Source organism: Habropoda laboriosa, unplaced genomic scaffold (genome assembly GCF_001263275.1).
Source record: "Habropoda laboriosa isolate 0110345459 unplaced genomic scaffold, ASM126327v1 scaffold113, whole genome shotgun sequence".
NCBI lineage: Eukaryota > Metazoa > Arthropoda > Insecta > Hymenoptera > Apidae > Habropoda > Habropoda laboriosa.
This window is the reverse complement of record NW_017100216.1, coordinates 355,918-381,016: the sequence shown is the minus strand read 5'-3', so window position 1 is coordinate 381,016 and position 25,099 is coordinate 355,918. Positions and strand designations below refer to the sequence as shown.

At 44.0% G+C, this 25,099-nt stretch overlaps 1 protein-coding gene across 6 annotated transcripts in view; it reads left to right on the top strand.

Annotated features, from left to right (window-relative positions):
* Nucleotides 1–25,099, top strand: part of LOC108570859 (multidrug resistance protein homolog 49) — a 123,371-nt gene that overhangs the window by 73,476 nt on the left and 24,796 nt on the right. For all 6 annotated transcript variants that reach the window (XM_017932785.1, XM_017932783.1, XM_017932782.1 and 3 more), the window contains 6 exons: nucleotides 7,369–7,502; nucleotides 12,380–12,449; nucleotides 13,038–13,122; nucleotides 15,355–15,548; nucleotides 16,623–16,832; nucleotides 24,333–24,746. In XM_017932785.1, the coding sequence (XP_017788274.1) occupies nucleotides 7,391–7,502; nucleotides 12,380–12,449; nucleotides 13,038–13,122; nucleotides 15,355–15,548; nucleotides 16,623–16,832; nucleotides 24,333–24,746 (1,085 nt within the window). In that variant the 5' untranslated portion in view covers nucleotides 7,369–7,390. The remainder of the gene's footprint in view (nucleotides 1–7,368; nucleotides 7,503–12,379; nucleotides 12,450–13,037; nucleotides 13,123–15,354; nucleotides 15,549–16,622; nucleotides 16,833–24,332; nucleotides 24,747–25,099) is intronic.

Here is a 25,099-nt window from a genome sequence, read left to right as displayed (position 1 = left end):
CAGACCGAGTCGCGAATACATTAGCGCGACAAACTTCGCGCGGATTGTTTTCCGCGCCGAAATTTGTTCGCCACGATGTTGCCGGAATTTCGAAAAGATTGGCCCGGAGAGCAACTCGAAGAAAGATTGCTCTTCTATTCTCCGGAATTAATGAAACCGTGGAATCTCTCTATCGTCGACCGTAAATTTTACGAAGAACTCGTGAACACTTTTTTAATCTCTCAAATCGCTATGGAATCGAATGGAAACCTCGAATATGGGTTGAATTTGCAGTAAACTATGGTTCTATAGTGCCTGTCGATACAGCGTGTCGTGTCACAGATTTTGGTCTGATAAACACAGTTACATCGGTAAGAAAAATTCATTTCAACTCCAATTTTCGATTTAATTTGTAAAACTAAAGATTGCCAAATTTCATTAATCTGTAACACATCGGCTTTTCTTACTTAGCCCTTTAACATATGATTTCTTTTCTGACTATTCATCTAAGCGTCAGTCATTTACTGTTTTGCAAATTAAAAAGAAGGTTAGAGTTACAATGAATTTTTCTCACTAATGTCATTATTTTTGACACGAGTCTGACACGTTGTTGTAGGTCAAGGGGTTAATACAGTACTGAAACAGCAAGTAGCCGACGCTTAGATGCACAGTCGGGAAAATAAATCATACGTGAAAAACCGCTTTTCCCAAAATATGCCAGATATCCGAGGTTTCCATTCAATCACCGAGTTTCTTCGAAAAGAACAAAAATTACCAATCCAAGTTCAAGTAGAAAAAAAAAAGACACTCTCCGCAGCGTCTACGTTTAACGATACCCTCGATAGTGGACAGAATGACAAAATGGCGCAAACACGTCTTCGTACCTCGTCGGCAGGTCGTTCCGCTCGACTTCCGGTTTCACGATCTCATCGATGATTTACGAGCGAACGAAAAAGAGCGCGGCGAAGGTGTCCCGTGCACAGAAGGGAGGGCCAGGCGCGCAACTTCAGAGACAATTTATCGTTGCATCGATCCCGGTAACGAACGGGAAATTTTATAAACTGCCTTTTCGAGGAGGAAAAATTGGATCGCGTGTACCAGTTCGCTCGGCAGAGTGGCGAGGGTCGGGTGGAGTGGAGGGCAGTACGGAGTTATTGGAACGGAGACAAATGAAATCGGAAAGCTTCGCTCTCGTGAAATAGGATAATTCGAAATTGACCGGGTCCCGACGTCGTCGATCCCTCGCGGCTCTGTATTACCGCCCGCGTCTCGATTCCAGCCCTCGGAGCAACGTGCTCGTTAATAAAAGCTCAACTTACCGTTCCTTCTTACCTCGGTGACTTTTTCTTCCTTGGATCTGCCCTACCGACGAGTTCACTCGCTCGAAAAATATTATCGAAAAGAATTTATACGGACTGTTCGTTCTTAACCCTTTCGCTGCGACAGATTTTCATACGCAACACGAGAGGTAGATGTTCAACTACGGCTGCAAGACCGTTTCGAAATTGGTTTTATTAGACTGAGGTCAAAGTGTACAGGGGATAAGATTAAGCAAAATCTTTTCTTTCGGCGTGTCGTTTCGGAATTATTTTTATCAAATTAACCCATTTGCATGACGACTCTACACCTGTGCCACTGAGTTCAGACATCAGCGGCGTTCAACTGACAGTTGGCCCGTATCACCGCGTGTGGGTGATACAAAATGTTCAAGGCGGAATATTCCGCGTTCGGTGATAAATGAACGTCGCGGCTCGCGGAATAGTCCGCGCTTGGTGATAGGTGACGATCGTCGTGTGCGGAATATTCCGCTTACGGATGCAAATGGGTGAAGAGTGCACAAGGATTAAATTAAGGTGGAAGTGCGCCAAAATGGGCGAAACAGTAGAGTGTGGAGAAATTTTCGAAGCGTCTATAGGCGCCAAAAGTAATGAAAGGGTTAACTACCGCAATTTTCTTCTACTTTTGAACGAGTTTTCTATTATTCTTCTAAATCTCTTATACGATGAAAGTGCTCGAGGAATAAAATTAAGAATGAAATTAAAGTAGAAGTGTGCCAAAATGAGCAAAACACTAGAGTACGAACAAATTTTCAAAGCGTCTGTGGGCGCCAAAAGTAGTGAAAGGGTTAACTACCACAACTAACGCTGTCTTTCTATTTTCATGCGAGCTTTCTATTATTCTTCTAAACCTCCTATACGATGAAAGTGCTCGAGGGATATAATTAAGAATGAAATTAGCCCTCCGTCGGGCGCACCTGATCTCTCAGGCAGAACCATAATTCATCTATGTACTTAGACGCGATGCGTTGCGCAGGGAATGTGCAAATGTTGATATTTTTTGTTTACGCTCATGTTCTTCTATTATTCCTATGGTTAGCTGCTTTCCACTTGGTAAAAGACCTCTCGAAGGCCGATCTCTAAGATCCAGTGCGCCCGACGGAAGGTTAAACTAGAAGTGTTCCGAAATACGCAAGACAGTAGAGTTTGAAGAAATTTTCAAGCGCCCATAAGCGCCGATAACAACGAACAGCCTACTAGTCTTCTACATCTCCCATACAATCCACATCTAACAAGTTAACTTTCTCAGAAAACAGCACTGTGTCTACGCACGATTAACCTGTTCGAGCACCCAAATAGAACCCTGCAAATAAATCCTCACGCATCTTCGCTCACGCTGTTCAAAGGGCTAAAGAAACAAGGGTGTACAGGTGGTGCTACAACAACCGTTCGTCAGAGAAGATTCGCTTTGAAATCGCAAAGAGAAGAAATAAGAGATATTGATACGTCGACACGTCGCGTCGGTACTTCTAGTTACCGAAGGCGCGGTTACGTTCTTCTCCCTCTCTTCTACATTCGTCGATGAAAGACGACGAGGCGCCATAACAAAGGAACGCTTGATCAAAGAGCAAAAGTAATGAAAAGACACGCGGCAAAAGGTGGAAATAAAAAGGGCAGTAACGTTTCTTCCCCCCTTTTCCTTCTTTCCCTCTATTGGCGTTCTCTCGTTTTGCTTCCACCGAGTCTCGTTTAGAGTGCTTTCGATCTTCATTACGGAGACTCTCCTGCCTAGTCGATACATAGGAGAAAGAGGGAAAACAGCAGAGGCGGCGGGAGACTATCTTCAAAGATTGTACATGCTTCGAGTAATTGTATTACATTGAAAGATCCGTGTAAATTAACGTACCACTCACTCGTCGAATTATCCGTCGATATTGAACTCGTCTCGTAGCTTCTTTCTTTCGACGATCAGAAGCTTGTCTCGAAATCGGGCGATGTCAGTTCTTTCTTTGCCTTTCCTTCGCATATCGATCGAACAGGGGAAATGTGTACAACCCCTGGCGAAAAGTTTTCGACCAACAGCAATGGTTTGAAGCTAACTAGAAACAACCGAATCTTTTCTATGTATCATAGGGGAGACTGGGGCTAGAAGTTACGGTGGTAAGTTGTTACAATGGTTATGACTTCGAAACGGAAAGAGACAGGATTGTGCTTTCGGATTGTGAAGTCAACGGTCACTCTCAAGTGTCGTTCGCACCCTTGAGTGACGCGCGCGGAAAGTCTGGGCAGCGCTTCGTCGCTAACAAAAACACACCAAAGTGGAGACCAAAAACCGGAGAAGTTAAAATATAAGAAACAGATGTGGACGAGAGCCACGAGACGAAAAGCATCGAACTTCTAAATGAACGTTAAAGTGCTCGATGGCCTCCCAAATTTACAACTGCTGCGGAGGACCGAATAATTTCGGCTGTAAATCTAATAGGACGACTAAACAACCTATGTAGCAGTTGATGCGACGTTAAACTATTATGTAGGAATAGAATGTTAAAAAGTATCTATCCGTTAATCACGGAGATGACGAGGCGGGTAAAACGGGACAGTAACACACACACGTCGTATCGTATCGTCGTCACTGCTATTCTGTCCGCGCGTCCTTTTAACGGCGCGTCGCCCAAATGTTCCCGACGTTTCCTTTAAATTCTGTGTGTTTGTCAACGTTTTTGCCTGCCCGGCCGCGGTACATCAAAACATTCTCGCGATTCACGCTCACGCACACACACTCACACTCGCTCGCACGTGCCTCGCGAGTGTTCGATCGACCGTATTCGCGACTTTTTTTATTACGCCTGCTTCCTACAATTATTTAAAAAAAAAAGAAACTACATTGTTTCTCGGTCATTTTTAACGTTTTGTCAAAATTGTAACTTTCAGCCCCCAGTCTCCCTTACTATGGTATAAGTATGAAACTCATGGGAACGTTAAATTGGTCTGATACGAAGTAAATGCTACAAAAATAATCAAGATTCTCGTTTATTATCCGGTAGAAAATAGCGAAGAGAGGAAATGTTAAAATGAACGATAATTTACGGAATATTCATGTTGCCTAATATTTTGCGACGTTTCCATTTGCACGTATAACCGCTTTCATGCGTGTTGGCACAGATTTTAGGAGATTTTCGCATTCTACCGCTGAAATTTGATTGCTTCGCGAAGCTCATTTGCCTTTTTCCTCTGCATTAATTTTGCCCGTAAATTTTCTACGGGACTTAGGTCTGAAATATCGACTGGCCATTTTATGCTTCCAATTCCTTTGGTCGCCAAATAATCGTGCAATTTGGCCTCCAAATAATCTTGAAAGTGAAAATCATTCGAGTCCTCGTACCAGTGTTCTATACTTGGTATTAGAAAATGTTCGAAGACACGAGTACACGGTAGGAAGACCCCTTAACACGATGCGCAGCTCTTTTCTCAGCCGTGGAAAAAAGGATCCGCGGTTCGCGATTAAAGAACCTCTAACTCTCTAGCGACACGGTGACGACTTAGGCCAGCAATTAGACGCAAGAAAGTCCGAGCGATGTACGACGCGAGTTGCAAATTGCAGTTGCTGAACATTCACGCTTTGTCGCTTGTCGCGGTTTCAATTCGAATCGCCCCGCTGGGAGTTCTCCCGAATAATCGAACTTCCAGCGATATTTTCCCCGTGAAAAATCGTCGGAATTCCGACGAAGCGCGTTCGATTTGTAATTTCAACGAGTCAGAAATTCCCTTAAAAATTTTTCTTATTCCTATTGGACGGAAGAAGCTTCTTGAATCCTCTGTTCAGAGATTCTGTAAAATCTCGACGAAGTCGTGATATCTCCATTTGGAGAATTTTAATAGCCAGAGTAGTATCCACAAAAACTTGGTCGGCAACTTACACTGATATCACGGAACTCCTTAGTGGCTGTATAAAGAAAATTCAGCTGCCTCTTACCGCAACTTTACGAGCTTAGTGACAGGGTCTGTATAGCGAGCAGGAGACAGTGGCCACTTTCAGGCGTTGAATTATCGTCTTAGTTCGCGCGCCCCGGTTCGTTGAACAGAGATTCAGAAAGGTCTCGCTGTTACTTCAAGAACTAGAATCGTAGTTTCTACGATTCGAGGAAGAAAAAACATCGAAACGAAACAATTGTAGTGTGGAATATTTGAATCGGTGTAATCGAAACACGACTAGGCTCGTAGTAGACACTCTCTCACCTCTGATATAATCGTGGAGTCCCATCGGTCAATCGATTAATTAACACGGATTAACGCAGTTTCTAATCATCGCTTAGATTGGATATCCTGTACGGTAAACGTATGATACAGTGGATAATGACCGGGGTAAATAGAGTCTGTTGTCTCTGGATTATCGTTGCTAATTGCAGTTTGCGCAAAGCCGGTGCTTCGAACAGTCGAAACAGACGTTCTCTCGGTAGCGCGGATCGAGGGGCGACAATGGATCGAGCCCTCCCCGATTGCAAATATTGACCGCAACAAATATAGTCCGAAGCGACGATCAAAAGGTCAGCCAGGCTTAATTTATCGTGACAGATCCTGCAAGGCTGCTGATGTTGCCACGTTTTTCCAATGCTGCTGCCTCGATTGTTCCGCGGTTCGTTGTAGAGCTCAAGGACGTATAGTCGGTGGAAGAGATGTGGAGAGTTCGTGACATCGGCCGGGAGTCAAAGTAATCGGGTTTTTCGAGCGATCCGAGGAATTGAGAGATTTATGGGAAGATAAATATCTGAAGAAATATCTCAGTTAGGGCCGTGGAATGTATAGTCGGTGGAAGGAATATGGGGAATCAACGTAATTACGTTTCGAGTTTTCTAATAATGGAATGGAGAGAAATAAGAGAAGTCAAGGATTTGAACTCTCAGTTAGGGCCGTATAATGTATAGTCGGTGGAAGGAATATCGGGAATCAGGGTAATTATGTTTCGAGTTTTATAACAGTGGAATTGACGGAAATATGAGATGTCAAGGATTTGAACCCTCAGTTAGGGTCACATAATGTATAGTCAGCAGAAGAAATATAGCGAGCTAGCAAAATCTGTCGAGAAGATAGGAATCTGAACCTTTGGTCAGGGTCCTGTAATGTACAGTCGGTGGAAGAAATATAGCGAGCACGTGAAATCGGTCAGGAGTCAAAGTAAACATTTTTCGAGTGTTTTGCCAATGAAATCGAGAGAAATCTGAATCCTCAGTCAGGGTTGTACTATGTATTCACCGCGCCTGCTCTGTCATCCTTCCATTTCTTTTGATAGTCTTTGTTTTTAGCTGTATTCTGCTTCAATTTTTATTACTTTATCCATTCCTTTCTTACAATGATTATCGTTCCTCCTGTTCGACTTCATTTCTCTATCAATTCCACGTTCTCAAAATTCAATTAGCCAATTGATCTACATTGGTCACACAGCTTAACGACACGCCAGACACTGAAAGAAACTTCAAATATTAATATTCGTCCCATAGTACACGAAACAGTGTTAGTTATCAGTTGCCATCCCTTCATTGCAGCAACCCTAAAACAGAACACCGTATGCACTCGACGCTTCAACGCACGACCTCGCTACATTTATTCCACCGACTATACCACTCTCCGAAGTGATCTCCAGGGGACGGAGAATGGTCGGAGTAAGAGAAATTGCCGCGAATTTTGCGAACAATACGCTTTGGCGAATAGTATTTCGCGGGGTTAAATTGGAGGTTTGAATTTTCGGGATTGAATCGAGACTAATATTGGTAATAGTGTCGATAATTGAGATACATCGGTTTCGATCGATTTCCCGCCAAATTTGAGAATGTTCTATTCCGATAATTCGGATATATGGACCGTCTATTTTGAAAGTGGTGTAAGTCAATTTAAAAAAAAAATGAGATATCACATAATTTCTGATTAATTTAGTGTAAACTTTTCATTTATAAAAAAAGAAATGGACTTGCACCACTTTCAGAATAAACGATCCGCATATATCGTACGGATTAGTCGATATTGTCTTATCACGGGTGTGAAATAAATGCCTCGTATCGTAAGAACGTTATTTATAGCGAACTTTTAAATAACCATTTATCTTCCATTCTGATTGCAGAGTTGTTAATTAAGAATGCGCGATGACACGGCGAATTTGTCAGTGGACAGCAAACCCGCGCGAGAAGGCGCAGGGTATGGAAATGGAACCCCCAAAAACAAACTCTCACCGCCAAGAAAAAATATTCTTGAAGTGTAAGTAAACCAACGACAATTTTCCAATCTATAGACAAAAGTTAACCATTTTAAATTCTTCCTGTCTTTCAATTTTATTACCGACCCTCGTTAATATCGTTACGATACATAATTTTCCCTCGATCGTTGTCGGAACGAGTCCTCCCTTGAAACTCCCAAGTAGCGAAACTTCGCCGCGTGGAAAATTAATTTACACGAGCGTGGGTCGCTTTATCGACAACTGAACTTTCCGAAGAACTTCCTTTCTCTGCAAAAGGCCGGCCGGAAACTGTGTGGAGGGGGGAGATTGGTGGGAGAGTATCTGGCGAGCTTATCCGTCGCTGATCGATGGTTATAATGTTCATGATCGATGAGATGAGAAATTGCGATTTCCTCTTTCTCCTCTTTCCTTTTATTTTTTTTCAAGCTCGACCGCTCGCGTTTCGTTGTCCGGACGCTCGATCACCCCTCCTCCCTCCCCACCGTTTGTGATCAACCAGAGCCGGGCCAATAATCATCGAGATTTCGCGGATCGACGCGAAAAGTGTCGTCCCTTCGTGCGTGATAACGACGACGCGAGCTTGTTCCGTGCTGGATTATTAAATCGTGTTTTCTTCTTTCTTTTACCTTTCCTCACATCACACACGCGCTCGTCGGAAAATAATTCGCGAGAAATTTTTCGAACCCCTGCGCTTGGGTTTTTTCTTTTCTTTTTTCCCCCCCCGGACGGATCGTTATCGTTCTTTCGCGGAGAGTTTCAGGTGGGTGGAATTTCGCGCGTTTGTTCCACGAGCGGAGGAATATCGACGGCGGGAATGGGGCGGGAGAAAGTTGGGGAGATTGATCGGTTCGAGTGGCGACAGATGACGGAAACTACTGACACGTACGGAGGCGCATACAAATTTTTCTCCGGCGGATAGTTGCCGCGAAGCTTTTCGTGCACGCGCGATAATTCAAGGAAACTCGGCGAAATAATCGTTCATCTTGAAGGATGGATCGGAACGGAACGTGATTAATACCGGGCTACTTGTATCCTCATAATTCATCCGTGCGTGAAGAGAGAGAGAGAGAGAGAAGAAATTTTTCGTAACAATCGACGTTCAGGTTTCTTCGAAGTTACACGCTAATTGGAGGATGATTTCGAGAACTGTGCGGTGGACGTGTTTCGTCGAAATCGATGCGTAACACTTGTTACCATCCTCCAACTTTTTTCACCCCTGTATTCCGAACGTGATGGCGTCGCATCTTCTGAAGGTTACGTGCCGCAGCTACGGGGTGCTCTATTTATAACGAACGTTTCAATTATTTCCATTGCTATTGAAAGTAAGAAGAACATGATCGAACGGTGTTTATATGGCAGTGATAAATAAATTTCACTAAAGGTCGTTTCAAGGTCGTGGACATTCTTTTGCATATCAACATAATATAACGAGTTGACATTAATGAAAACAGTTGGACGATCTCGGAGGAACTTTTGTTATCATCACTAGATGCACACCCTCAGATTCTCTTAGTCGTTATTCTTTTACTGAAAAGTCATTTGTTTTCGTATTTCCATGATGTGGGTGTTCGTTATAAATAGGACACCCTGTGCACAGAAGACTTTCCATCGAAATCCTATTACTGCTCTCATTCTGAAGATCATTCCAAGGTTATGGACATTTTTTTGCATATTAACATCTGCTTTTCATTTGAGTTCAACGAGTTATGACATTACGACCTTAACCCTCTATGGGCCGAATTTTTTTCTCGACTATAAAAAAATGTATGTAACGTAAAATTAAGAAATATCGTCCTATAAATACAGAATAACAATGAATTCAGCAGTTTCAACAATTTTATTATAACGAATACATACTGTGACTTTGAAGTAACAACGGTTATCAAGAAAATTACTGGTTAACAAGGGGACATTGTGCAACAAGGCGTTTACGCCATCTTGTGGAAAAAGTTCGATTATTTAATAAAATATCGATATATTAGTATGTGACTTGAAAGTTACACGGGCCCATAGAGGGTTAAAGTGACTGTAAACAATAGAAAAATTGGACGATCTTGGAGGAACTTTTGTCATCATCATAAGATGCACACCCTTAAATCTTCTTAGTCGTTATTTTTTTTTACTGAAAAGTCATTTTTTTTCTTATTTCCGTAATGCGGATGTTCACCCTGTGCACAGAAGACGTTCCATCGAAATCCTGTTACGGACATTTTTTATCATGGACATTTTTTTGCACATTAACATGTGTTTTTCGCCAGAGTTCAACTAGCTACAACATTACGACCTTAAAGTAACTGGAGAGAATAAAAAAAAATTGGATAGACCTCGAAATAGAGGAACTTTTCTTTCCATCACCTGAAATCCCCCTAATCACTTCTTCTCATTTTCACAATTCACGTGTTCGTTATAAACGAAACACCCTACATACAAATTCTCACCCAATTCCTGTCTTCAATTTCTCTTCTAAAGGTCATCGACCTCTCTCCTCAAACCCAAAGCACCCCACCCGCACACCTTCTAAAATATAATTAAATTATCCCCTTAACTAAGGTGGACTTAAAGAGAAAACTTGGACGCCTAATGCTAAAGTCGAGCTCCGTACACCGGGGGGTAAATTCGTCGATGCACGCCACTGTACTCAGCCTCCCTCCTTCCTCCCTTTATCGGTATAAAATGCCGATCGTAGATTCGTCGCAGGAGTTTCGAACAGCAATTACGCCGCTAATGGAGGCCCCACGGGAACCTCGAGACTTGGTCCGGCGCTTCTACCGGCGACGGAGGAAACTTCCGTTTTTCCTTTCACGCGCCGACGACCATCCCTGTAACACCGCTCGCGTGCCCCCCCCGTTGATCCGCGGAACCAACGATTTACGCAGTGTCCCCGACTCGATTTATATCCCCGTGCGTCGCAGCGTGTCAACCCGACGCTCGTTTATTACCCGGTGAAATAATGGGAATCGATTCCGCGGGAATAGTTCGGTTAAATCTTTCTCGAGAACCGTATCTTGACTCCCGGAGAAACATCCAGACGCGCGCTTCTCGAAGAAACCTTCCAGGATTATTATCGTCGTACGATGTGTCGTTACGTTTCTCACAGAGGATAAAGATGGCAATTCTTCCACGGAGTACGTTTCCTCTCAGATCGTTTGTCACGGCGTTTTAATCGAACGGAAGAAGCTGTTCGTGTTTCTTCGTCTCGAAATTCTCTCTCTTTCGCGTTTCTTCGTCTCGAAATTCTCTCTCTTTCGCGTCTCTTCGCCTCGAAATTCTCTCTCTCTCGCCTTTCTTCGCCTCGAAATTCTCTCTCCCGCCTTTCTTCGCCTCGAAATTCTCTCTCTTTCGCGTCCCTTCGTCTCGAAATTACTCTCTCTCGCCTTTCTTCGCCTCGAAATTCTCTCTTTCGCGTCCCTTCGTCTCGAAATTCTCTCTTTCGCGTTCCTTCGCCTCCAAATTCTCTCTCTTTCTCGTCTCTTCGCCTCGAAATTCTCTCTCTCTCGCCTTTCTTCGCCTCGAAATTCTCTCTCTTTCGCGTCCCTTCGTCTCGAAATTACTCTCTCTCGCCTTTCTTCGCCTCGAAATTCTCTCTTTCGCGTCCCTTCGTCTCGAAATTCTCTCTTTCGCGTTCCTTCGCCTCCAAATTCTCTCTCTTTCTCGTCTCTTCGCCTCGAAATTCTCTCTCTTTCGCGTTCCTTCACCTCGAAATTCTCTCTCTTTCTCCATTCTTCGTTGAGTCGAAATTCTCTCTCTCTCGCGTCCCTTCGTCTCGAAATTCTCTCTCTCGCGTCCCTTCGTCTCGAAATTCTCTCTTTCGCGTTCCTTCGCCTCCAAATTCTCTCTCTCTCGCGTCTCTTCGTCTCGAAATTACTCTCTCTTTCGCGTTCCTTCACCTCGAAATTCTCTCTCTTTCTCCATTCTTCGTTGGTAGAGCTCGGTTTTGCAGTTCTTCCCTCTCTCTCTTGGAACACACCAGGAGAAGTTTACTCGGAGGAAATGATTTTTGCTCGTGAAGGAACGCGCAATGTTGGAGAATTCTTTTTTTCTTCATTTTCTTTCGTCGACACTTGGGATGTTTTGTACGCGTTCGCGAACGAGGAAGCGCGTGTCTTTCGTTATCGGTGTTTGTCTCTGCGTGCGTTGAATTGAGTAAACGACCGGCGAACGTCATCGGCATCGGGGATTTAATTACGCGACAGACGTGTCACCTTTGTACCATTTGATTAATAATCCAGCTGGTAAGCGATGATCTAGAACGAATTAATGAAAACACGTATTTTCGATGTTTTGCGAAGTTATCTCGTAAGTTCGTAATGAGAGTGAGGAATTGCGTTGACGGTAACCGTACCACGACTGGTCGTTTTTATCGTTATCTGAAGGCTGTTTTATTAAATCGACGATTACCTGTTTCTTTGGGAAGATGTGAGATTTATTTCGTAACCTGTCATTTAACCGGCTAAGATAAAAGTAGTTGGGATATAAAGTGGCGGTACGGTTAGTGTTAACGAAAATCCAAAAAAATTCTACAACGATGACAATAATCTTACCAAAAAAAGAAAAGAAAAGAGACAAATTGTAGAACGAGAAGGCGCTTTCGTTTTTTTAAAGTCACATTTAAAGATTCCTTGGAAATATCGATCTAAATTATAAAACTCGTCACGAACTTACGGGATGACCTAATACGAACACGATTTAAATCGACGACGATCGCGCCTGTTGACTTTCCGTTTGTTTTCCACTGACGACACCGTCGACGCGACATCCCGCCACTTCCGGTTTTCCAAATGGGGAGGAATGTTTCTTTTTCCTGTACGATTTTCTAAGGGTATCCCCGCCGATGATGAATATGAAAATATTATTGTAGGATGTTCTGTGTACGGTACCATTGTATATTTCATTTCAGACACGCTCAAAGACGCGGAGAAGAATAAAGAGGAAACAGAGTATATGCTACAAGAGAATGGCAAACCAATGTACGAATAAAAACATTCTTACAGATGAATGACAGTTGTTCTTAAATATAGGAGAAATAGGAAAAAAGTAAATGCGTAAAAAAAAAAAAATGTAGAAGGAGCACAAATGTGAAATGTGTATGGGAATAATTAGGAGAAAAATTCTGCTCGTCCTAGGGGACTGGAAGAATCGTATAAATTTATCCATAACAGTTTTTCAAATTGTTTCAACTTTTGTTTAAAATTGTAGCAAGTACATATATATATATATATCTCCTTTTAAGAATACTTCCGGATTGAAAAGCTTCGTTTAATTCATTTTTTTTTCTTTTTAAGTTTTTCTACTCTTCCGCGGTGTGTTTTTGTCGACGTTTGAATTAGAAAAAAATACAGTCGATTCGTATAACGAGGGTGATTCCTCGATCAGAATTGCTTCGCCGCGCTTCTCTCTCATCCAGAAGTACTCTTCTATGCATAGTCTATCATTTTTTCCGTGTTGCTCTATGTACATATAGAACGGAAGAATATGAAACACGCGACAGGACCAATGAAACAGTCGCAACGATGAGAGAGTTTTAATTAAAGAGCAACATTGTTTTGTGTCCACAGTGAATTCGTGCCACCGCAAACGAAGGAGGACGACAAACCGGTCGCGCCGGAACCAACTTTGCCACCAGTGCCTTACTACAAACTCGTAAGTCTGTTGTTTTTTTGACTCTTTCGTTGCTATTGACGTCTATAGGCGTTTTGGAAATTTGATTGTACTATACTGTTGGAGCCTTTTGGTGCACTTTCACTATTAATTTAATAGTTAATTTTATTCTTTATGTATTTTCACTTATTTATTACGTATCTGTGTGGCTCTAGCTCAAGCACCCTGCGTTCACGCAACTATCGCTCCGGACTAAACACTCGCACAGATATTCTATCATCTGTACGATATCCTTGGACCTTCACTCTCTCTCTCTCTCTCTCTCACTCACGTACTAACTCATTCACTCACGCACTTATTCACTCACGCACTGAACCCCTCACGCACTCAATCACGCACTCATTCAGTCACGCACTCATTCAGTCACGCACTCAATCACTCACGCATTCAGTCACTCACGCACTCAATCACTCACGCACTCATTCACTCACGCACTGAATCACTCACGCACTTATTCACTCACGCACTGAATCACTCACGCACTCAATCACTCACGCATTCATTCACTCACGAATTTAGTCACTCACGCACTCAGTCACTCACGCACTCATTCACTCACGCATTCAATCACTCACGCATTCATTCACTCACGCACTCAATCACTCACGCATTCATTCACTCACGAATTTAGTCACTCACGAATTCAGTCACTCACGCACTCAATCACTCACGCATTCAATCACTCACGCATTCATTCACTCACGCACTTAATCATTCAGGCATTCAATGACTCACGCACTCATTCACTCACGCACTCATTCACCCACGCACTCAATCACTCACGCATTCAATCACTCACGCATTCATTTACTCACGCACTTAATCATTCAGGCATTCAATGACTCACGCACTCAATCATTCACGCACTCAATCACTCACGCACTCAATCACTCACGCACTCAATCACTCACGCACTCAATCACTCACGTACTCAATCCTCACGCATTCATTCACTCACGCACTTAATCATTCAGGCATTCAATGACTCACGCACTCAATCATTCACGCATTCAATCACTCACGCACTCAATCACTCACGCACTCAATCATTCACGCACTCAATCATTCACGCATTCAATCACTCACGCACTCAATCACTCACGCACTCAATCACTCACGTACTCAATTACTCACGTACTCAATTATTCACGCATTCAATCACTCAGGTACTCAATCACTCAAGTATCCAATCACTCACGCACTCAATAACTCACGCACTCATTAACTCACTTACTCACTCACTCCCTCGCTCTATGATTCTGTTTCTCTCACTGCTTTCAAATATTCCTAGACAGCATTTAACCACGTCCACCTGAATCCTTGGTTCGCCACTCACTCTTCGTTCACACCGTAATCTCAAGCACTCCGTGTCCCAAACACTCTTCACTCGTACCTCTATTACTCCGACTCAAACATCCCTCGATCATACTTCAAACTCCAACACACTCCGACTTGTTGCAAACATTCGCAAGAAACTTCAATCCCCCTCCCCCTCGGAAACAAACAAAATACAAGAGAAAACGTAAAATAAAATTGAACGATCGAAACCGATCGCATCGTAAGTGTTTCCGACTACGGAACCAGGTAGAAAAATTGTCCGGTACACATACGTTAAACATTTTGCAACAGTGAAATATCACCACGGTAGTTTCGATTCAAACGATGAAATCCATCTTCGAGAGTCGGTTGTAGTACAACAGCAGGCAGCCATCGACTCCCTTTGTCTTTGACAAACTTAACGAGCGCGGTTCTGTCGATCGATCGTTGCGCCCTGTTTTTGTTTAGAACTAGTCAGATCTACGTCCATTAATCACCGTTAGGCCGGCATTAATTTTACCCCGGGGTTAAATCTCTCGGAAAGGCACAAGTTGCCTCTACTAAATCACCCCGAGAATATGTTTCTGAAATTTTCGACTAGTTCCGCGACAAATTGCTCCGACGTAGCCGCGGAATTTCACGGAATTCCCTACCCCTACACCCATCATTCGGATAATTAACATAACGTCGATGCAACCTTCATTCGCCGCTGTCTATATACTCGTGCAATTAATTAAAATCATCCTTCTCTCTCTCTATTATATACACACATTAACTAGCCTCTCGTTTCCTCGCGATACAGAGACGGTGGAGAAAGTTTGAATTTCAGTTTAATCGTTAGAAGGAAAGTTCACGCCTGCTAAAATTGTTGAACCGCTTTCCGGTTTCTGTTCGCAGTTTCGATTTGCAACATGCGGGGAGCTGATGCTGATCTTTGGTGGCCTGATCATGGGAACTCTGACAGGCCTCTGCATCCCCGTCTCGACTATACAATACGGTGAATTCACCACGTTACTCGTGGATCGTAACATGGAGAATCAGCCCAGTACACCGACACTCATAATGAAGTGGTTCGGAGGAGGAAAGGTCTTGTAAGTCTTCTTGGCGTAGAATAGACGTGTCTATTCTCTCTCTGCCCGAATATTCATATTTTTAGCAACTCGGGAGAGAAACTCGAACGCTCGCGTTTATCGTTCCCACATCGTCTGACGCGGTGTATTAACGAGAATATACGAGAGTCGTTCGATATCTAGAGAGATAAAGAGATGTAGTTCGGGAAATATATGTGGACGTTCTTATCGGTGATTTGAAACAGCTGTTTGATAACTATTTTGGTATATTTCGACGAAATTAGAAGATCAGACGAGGAGAGCTATTAGGTATACAAATTAATTCGGTGCATTTTTTCACGAACCCTTCGTGACTTTATTTAGTGACAAATTGCCGGAATTTTTCTGAGACGGAATTCGTGAATTACTACTCGATAAATGGAGCAAGGTCGTGCAAAATAATGGAGAGCATTTTTAACGTTAAAATTGTGTTCGATCTTTTGTAAGGAAATATTAAAGTTTGTGAGAAAAGGCGCCGAATTAATTTCTACTTTTATTACTTATTTATTTATTTAAAGGGTACCGAACAAAAAGTATCTAAGTAAGAAGTACGATACTTTCAAAATCATAAGTTAGTATCCCTGTCTCATCGATTTAAAAAAAGCTAGTAGACCATTTTAGTATACATAAAAAAAAAAAAAATTTTCAATTTTAAAAATTAGGAAAAATTACAAATCTCGCTCCATCAGATTTCTTTTCTTTCGTTCCCCTTTCACGAAGCCAAATTTCTCAGCAACAAGGAAGCGAAAAGAGATGTCCACAACTGGCTCAGATTTCAAGACAAATAATTCTTTACTGTTCGTGTAAAAGAATTAGTAGATAAATCGAGAAATAGGTAAATTACGAGATTCACAATTACCAATTTCACTCACTGTGGAAATACACTTGCTCTCTCTCTCTCCGCGTTCGTTTCAGTTCAGCTCGAAACGAATCTTTCGCAATTTCACGAGTTCGTCATTTCCTCTCTTCGACGAGTGGAAATTATTTTTAATCGAAGAGAAGCGTTTAACTCGTTCCACGTGGAGGACAATATACGATAATTGGCAAATGTTGCAGGGGACCTAACGCCACGTACGAAGAAAGAATGGCCGCTCTCTACGACGACTCGGCAGCCTTTGGCATATCTTCAGCGGCGTTATCCACGCTCGTAGCCGCTTCCAGGCAGATCGCTAGAGTGCGCAAGATGTTCCTGCGTGCCGTGCTGAGGCAGGACATGACGTGGTACGACATCAACACGTCGACTAACTTCGCCAGTAGGATCACCGAGTAAGTATTACACTTTACGACAGTTTGCTCTCTTACTTCCGGCGTAGAACACTCGTGTGTTGTTAGAAATATTGTAACACAGGAGATACAGGAAGATGGGAAGATTTATTAAAAAATTTATAGACGTGTAAGGGATTTACCCACACAGTAAGTTCTTTTAAAATCTTTATTGAATAGGTGGTTCGCGAGGTTCACACTTGACTGCCGACTGACTGCTTTCCAGTCACCTCGCGAGTTTCTTCCTAATCATTTCCGTTTTTCTGATTGGTTACCCCCAGCGTATTGGTTGGAACCAATCAGGAATTTTGTCTTTAACCCGCCACTAGTCCTTTGTGCCCTTGGCGCGCTTTTTCCAGGACCGCGGCGAATTATGGTAGGGGCGTATTGTCCGCTGTAGCGCATTCGGCAACGCGGTGGATTTTCCTCCAGGTCCGGCACTTTCCCGCAGGGGGGTACCCAAGGGTACCTAGGGGCTTGGCGATCCCCCGATACCTGAGCTGATTTACCATTACCGAGTGGGGGGAGGTTCCTCAACTGGCAGTGGTGTTGGTGTCCACCTTGCACATCCCACCGATGATGTAGACGGTACCTCGGGTGGCCAGCTCGTATAGCCCACGCCCGGGGCTGTAGCGGGCATTCCGACCTCCCCGGACAGACCAGGGGACGGATGGGGCGCAAGTACAGTGGTACTGCCGGGGCCTGGCCGAATTGATGTCGGAATCGAAGGGGCAGTGGTTAGGCCGCATGCTGGTCAGGGGCCCTTTTTCCAGGCCCCGACGTGTGAGTTGCGAACAACTCCGGTACCAATCTGGAGAATTGGTAGAGTGTTGGAAAGTCGCTCCGCGCCACCCGTAGCGTGGGGATTCCTCCTCACAAGTGGCCCCGAACGGGTAGGCGGACGACCTGTACCCCTTGAGGGCCTAATCGGACGATCGCGTTGGTTGGGCGTATCTCAATTCCACGCCCCAGGGGGGCCGTGCGGGTAGGCCTCTCGGTAGTAGACCGCACGTTAAACTGCAAACTGATAGGTCCGGTACTTGAGACATGTGGCCTGGGCCTCTGGGCCCGTACGCGGACCTTTCGGCAACCCTTGGTCTATGACATGGCAAATTGCTATTGAGACCGTTGGTGAAAGTTTCTACGAAACCATGCATTGTTAGATTTACTAAACGTTAAACAGACTAAAACGGTTTCCTCAAAAATAGCTTTGCTAGCGCGCACGTCATAAACCGTGTTGGTCGTCCGCACGGCAAATGCTTGCTTCTGCACTACAGCTGGCCGCCACAGACGCCATACTTTTTGAATCGGTAAATAAGTTACAACTTCTCTTTAAGAAAAAATTAGAACGAAGACAAAGAATCTGTTTTGTTATCATTTAGCTACTACTTTTCAATACAGCGACTGAGTATATTTGTGGACACTTGTCGCAATGTGGAAGCAATTTTGCAATAACGTTCTCAAAAAAATTTCGTTTGATTTCCAGTGATTATATAACTATTTTAAGGCTTTTTCTTTCACTTCGTCATCCACGCTAAAATACTTCCCAGTCGCGTCTTTTTTTATTTGGCGAAACACGTGGAAATCACATACATAGTGAGATGTCTGGACTGTATGATGAACGTTTTTACTGTTCCCATTGAAATTTACGCAACAGCATCTGTCAGTCGCAGAATGTGATCGAGCATTGTCGCGGACGAGGACATTTCTACTGAGATCTCCGGGTTATTTCTTTCTTCATTATAAATATAATTTCCTTTTTTACGGCTGTTCATAGACGTGTAACTGTAAGCAAAGCGTTAATTGCCAAAGCAGCGTGCCCCGAGGCGAGGTCTCACGTAAGGGGATGAGACCTACTCGTCAGACATTATTCATACGACTTCGAAGTGAAATGGTGGTAGAAAATTTGTCCATACTGTAGGAACCGGGGAAAAATTTTGAGGGACCCAACGGGAATCGAACACCCACGACCTCTATTTCCCTTTGTCGGTTTCCCTTGTAGATACTACAATACTATTGATTATAAGTAGGTCCACGAGACGCATCTCGCCTCGCATAAGACTGCAGCATGCCTCGAGGCAAGCTCTCATCGTCTAGGACAGCGATGGCGAACCTGTGACACGCGTGTCAAAGGTGACACGCATCGACTTAAGTCACCTCACAGCCAAAACCGAGCAGATCACAAATAATCATCATACAAACAACGAAAAACAACGGTGTCTATCTTTTGTCAACGAGTGATCGTACTGTTATGCCGCAGCTTAACAGGGACTTCAAAAATCTCAGTATTCCGTTCACAAAAATAACTCGTTTATTCCGAAGATCAACTCTTAACGAAATCAATAAACTGAAGTCTCAACTTTTAAGGAAAACTGACGCGCGGCGTGAAGATGGCCCTCCACCCATAGTGTAAGGAGTGGTGGAAATTCGCGTTTATCCTAACAGTACAAGATCGTAACGCTCGCAACAATTATGGATATTTCTAGATGTGACACTGCACCCGAGTTAAGCTAGGTTTTTTCTCAATTTTGACACACCGAGCTCAAAAGGTTCGCCGTCACTGGTCTAGGACCTGCATTAATCATAGACAATCATTCCTTCTGAATCGAAAATAGCGGGAAAGTGTAACTTACTTATCGACTCACCCTCATAAATGAAATTGTTTTCGCCCGCGACGAGACTCGCGTTGTCGGACCGTGGTCTCCTGGAAGTCGTAAGTTTCCACGTGGTTTTTACCGCGCCGCGGATTAGGCGATTTCCTGACGAATTGTTCGATAGGCCAGGATGATACTCCTGCTGAGTATCTTCTGTTTGTTCAAAGTGGACTGTTCTGTTCGGTGTTCAGACTTAGACTCTCCTCTCCAGTTCTTTCCATAAGGAAGAAAGCTCTGAAGAGGTGGCCTTTTCGCCTATTGGCTGTTGGTGCTGGCCAATTATATTTTTCCCTAATTGTCATCGACCTATCCGTGTGTCCGCAGCACGCTCCCTGCGGACTAGGCGATGACAAGAGGGGGCGAAGCTCGGCAAAAGTTTAAACATTTGAAACCGTAACGGGAATTTCCACCAGGCCTGGGACTTTAGAAACTCACGTTTTATGACACGTACAATTAGCTGTTGAGGTCGTGAACGACGTTTAGACCGTTTAGAGAGTAAAGAGACATTCTCAAAAGCAGCTTTCTAACTTGTATGTCATGAAACGTATATACTAGCAATCTGCACGCCGGATGATTTCTTCCCTTGTCCAGATTGCTAGCCGCTAATGGAACAAATGCTTAACCCGGGTTTCTAAGAATATTCCGCGGGTGGTTCGCGGAACAGAAACTCACCCTCGTAGCTAGAAATTTTCTATAATTTCCTACACAAATCGAATCAGCCCAAAGGCGCTAAAAAGCCAAATAAAAAAGTTCCCCTTACACCCTCTCACACTCGAGTAACAAAATTACCAGAAATTTCACTCGAAGCTCGTACTCAGCTTCTCTAATCTGAAATTTAGCTAAGCGTCGAGTAACGTAGTAGCATTACTCGGCTCGAGAGGAAGACATTCGAGTATCAAACACGCTGCTCACCACGATATCCCCGAGACGTATATAGTACTTAAGTAGCCGTATTTTCTCACGGTGATCCGGCTTCAAGAGGAACATCCTTCCTTCGATCTCTCTCTCACCTCTCTCTCTCTCTAGAATCTGCGAATGTAAACGCCGCCACTGTACGAATGGCTTGCAGAAGAGAGAGAGAGAGAGAGGTGTGAGAGGCGTAAAGTTGAGGAAACGAGATCTGCTCATCAACAGGTGGCCGCTCGTGGAACTCGAAATCCTTGCTCCCCGATACAATGTCTCTGTTTGCGGTCGGTGGTCCAGGTCGCGTAATTATTCGAAAAGTCAAGGATAGTAGATTCATAACCGCCTAATACATACACACGCACACTCACAATCTCAGTCGTGGTAAATCGTCATCGTCGCTAACAGACTTGCGTTCGTTGCGCAATCAATTTATTTCGAGTAGTCGAGAATCTTTTTCGAGCAACAATGTTGTCGCGTGGTGCAATCTACGCGTAATTACGACATCAGAATTTCAAATGGAAAAAAGAATATCACCTACTCTGCACGAATTCTTCCCCGGTCGCCACTTTGTATTTCCGGGTTCAGAGACGTGCACGTTGCGTATCGCGGCGAGATCCCGAAGAGACTCGGCGTGACTCACGTCATCTTAGATTACCCACGGAGGACAATAAATGTGCTCGTAAATATAGCACCGCGATACAGGTATATCGGTCCACTTTAGAACATCGACTGGCATTAGAAGAGATCGCCTTGGCTCGTCTCGCGGCTCACATTTATAATGAGAATTGCGTAAATTTGATTTGCGCCATCGCGGTTTAAAGTTTTCTGAACCTGCCCTCCGATCGGAGAAATCGCGGCTCTGCACACGATCACCTGTACGATTTCATAAATCATCGTAAATCATCGTGTCGCACACGGGCACGTACACATTGGCGACACTTGCCAGTCACGTCGTTGCCATTCGTTTCACGCTATCTCGCGTGGCGAGATGTTGCTCCTCGAGTTACTGCCTCTCGTTAAACAACGCGTTCTTTGGAGGAGAAACTCGCGGAAGAGAATTGTAACAAACTTACAGCTGTCAGAGTTGAGGTAATATTGGGTTTGGGTTTAACACGATTACACGAGTGTGTTATTCTACTGCAAACGCCTGTGATCACCCGGAAGTGGCAGAGGAGTCGGGCGACATGAACGTGGCGCCAGAATATTTTTTTTTTTTTTTTCGAAGATTGTTCTGGGATGTAGATTAAAGGAAACGTGGAAGTAGAAACGTCACGAAGACAATGACTCTTCACCTTGACACTTGCTTTATCTACGCGATAAGAGGCGCCGTTTTCTGTGACAATAGGGAAGAGTCTATGCGAGTCTAACTGAAGTATATACACACGTTAGTTCAGTTCTAATTTTAGATCGTTTTTGTGATAAACTTGTAATTTCATTGTGTCAATTCTTTTGATATTTCAGACTGTTAGATTCTTCAGGAGGATTTTAGGAAGCACGTTGGGTGGATTGAAGGTGACCTTTGCACCGCGAGAGATGATAAGACAAACTTTAATTAATTCGCTGAATGGTTGCCCGCGGTCCGTGTTATTTTCGTCGGCAACAACTTTCGATAGGTAGCAAGGTATATATCGAGAAAACGGTGTCTAATTGCGCGGGTCACCTTGTAGAGTGTCTGAAAGCCCTGGCAAATGCGCCTACCCTCGAATTTACCTAGAAATTGTGGCATTTACTTGGACTTGTGATTCAGGTTCCCGAAGGTATACTTAAAATTGTTGCAGTTGTGGGTTCGTTGGTCCTCAAACCACACACCAATCGTAAGCGTACAATATTGTGTTGAACAAGATTTATTCGTCGTTACAGAGTTCGCTGGTTTAAATGTTTAGTTAAATCGAGTACAGGGTTTCCTCAGTTCGCTGTCCCGGACTACCTGTTTTGCCATTTTTCGGGCGTCCTTATATACGCCCTTTTCCTGTGCGCGGACCGTGGAGAGTGCCCTATCGGTACACGCTTCAGGTACCTAATTTACTAATTACGCTCGCACCATATTGGTGCGTGTTAATATTATTTGCTATTGGCGCGGGTCTAGATGTGACTTACTCTCTATTGGCGCGCACTAGTTACACGCTACACAGTCTTTGTATTTGTAAAGACAGTATGTGGTTTCCGAAGGTTGCTGTTGCGTCGCACGCAAATTCACGTGAGCTCGCCTCGGTCTGGCGGATTGTAGCCGTAAAAATCATTAATCACCCTTGGCCTAACCTCACTTGGGCCGATCAGACCCCCCTTGGTCTACCATGCGCCCCGCGGTAGGTTTTTCTGGTCGTGAAACGGTACCGCTTTCGGGGCTGACAATTTTGCATTAACACAGGCATCCCCTTCTCCGAAGAAACGCACTGCAGGCGCAAGGAGAGGGTTGTCGCCACCATTTAGGCACCTTGATTGCTGAATTTCCGCTTCACAAAAATGTATAAAGAGCGAGCTCATATTGTTCGCGTCCGCGGTAGGTTCTTCTGGTCATAAAACGGTACCGCTTTCGGGGCTGACAATTTTGCATTAACACAGGCATCCCCTTCTCCGAAGAAACGCGCTGCGGACGCAAGGAGAGGGTTGTCGCCACCATTTAGGCACCCTGATTGCTGAATTTCCGCTTCACAAAAATGTATAACGAGCGAGCTCACGCCGCAGCGAGCTCAGAACCGAACAAGGTCGAACGCTCGCAACAGTTGTTCATTGCTGTAATTGATATAATAACGGTGGAAATCTGTAATTTAGTTAATAGGCAGTTGATGTGTAATAATATATACGTGATCGTGAAGTTAATTATGCAAAAAGATTCTGTATTAAAAAGTCTTGTGGACTGGACTAACTTTTTCTTGCCTCGAATATTCAGGTTTGAAACGCTTTCCACTTACGCGCCGTAAGAAGAGTACATGCGCATCGTGTCGGTGAATTCCAACAATAATAATAGTTTGTTAAGAAAAGTGAAGAAATGAAATGAAAGTATATGTGTAGGTTAACTATGAACCACGCTGTTTCCACTCTGAATCTATTCCACCCTTTTCATTCTAGAACCACCCTTTCAATACCAGCGTCGACTACAGTCACCCATAAGGGAAATCTTACTCGTGGACGCGTACTCGGTAAGGAAAGGGTTAAGGAAAGTAAAGAAATGAAATAAAAAGTAAATGTCTAGGTTAACTATGAACCACGCTGTTTCCACTCTGAATCTCCCTCACAGAATCTCTCTTTCCACGCTTTTCGCTCTAAGTCTACTCTTCTCTGACCCCAGTCTGCCGTTTTCACCACGCACTTTTTCCATTCTCTCCCGAATATTCGGACTGCCATCACGCATACACATGTACCTTTGGGTTTTTCTCGTGACCCTTGATCCTTTCAATATCAACGCCGACTTCAGTCGGTATAAACATAACGAGCGGTGGATACCAGCGCAGACTGTAGTCACCCATAAGAGAAACCTTAAAATTCGACGTCGCACATTTCGCTCAAAATTCGTCTCTGCCGCCGGCGATTCTAAATCGCCCCTAGGTCGCACCGCCGGCATTTTTCGCTCAGTCTTTCAGAGCGCAATTACCATACATTTTTTTGAGAAAAACGCATTAAATACAAATTATTTATCTTACGTTTCTCATCCATGCAAAAACGAAATGAAGTCGTGTCAGCGTAATGTCGGTCTAAAACCGAAAACCCGCCCGCGTATACGTGACAGCGGACGTCAAAGTGTTAAAAAGAAAGGGTTGAAGTTACCTCTGCCCTCGCGAAGAAGATCCCTCGCCGTTCGTTTCTCGAAGAAACAAGAATATCCTCAACTCTTTCCTTTCTCCAGAACTCTTGTACGATATTTCCCCAAGAAACGAGTGAACGAAGGGGAGAAAACCGCTCGCCAATTCTCGCTCTAATACGAAAATCTGCCTTCGTGTTACAGGGACTTGGACAAGATGAAGGACGGTATAGGTGAGAAGCTCGGTGTGTTCACCTATCTAATGGTCTCCTTCATCTCCTCCATCATCATATCGTTCGTCTACGGTTGGAAATTAACATTGGTCGTGCTCAGCTGTGCGCCAATCATCGTGATAGCTACTGCAGTGGTCGCAAAAGTTCAGAGCTCTTTAACCGCTCAGGAGTTGTCCGCTTACGGTCAAGCTGGAAATGTCGCCGAGGAGGTGTTGGGCGCTATCAGGACGGTGATAGCGTTCAACGGTGAACAGAAAGAGGTGGACAGATACGCGCAGAAGTTGGTACCAGCCGAGAAGACTGGAATCAGACGTGGAATGTGGTCTGGCGTTGGCGGTGGTGTAATGTGGTTCATCATCTATATCAGCTACGCCGTTGCCTTTTGGTACGTCCACATATTCGACCGTCCGAAAATATTTGAACACTTTTTGGAAGGGGGCGGGAGGGAGGGAGAATGTGTCCCGCGGACTGAAGTAGATTCTCGAAAGTTAAGAGGGGTATTTCTAGAGCAAACGCTTTTGACGCGGGTAAACAGGGGCGAAAACGGGTCAGCTTGGGAAACTGGCGTATTGTGCCGGCCGGTGTTTCGAGTAAAAGTTGTTTGCTTTAAAAGGGAAACATCGCGGGGGAATGGAACGGTTCTTTGTTTGCTGTAGGAAGTGGTGACCTTGGACTCTGTAACTTGATAGGAAATCATTTTTAACCATTTTTTTTTCTTTTACTTTTGGAAATTGCTCG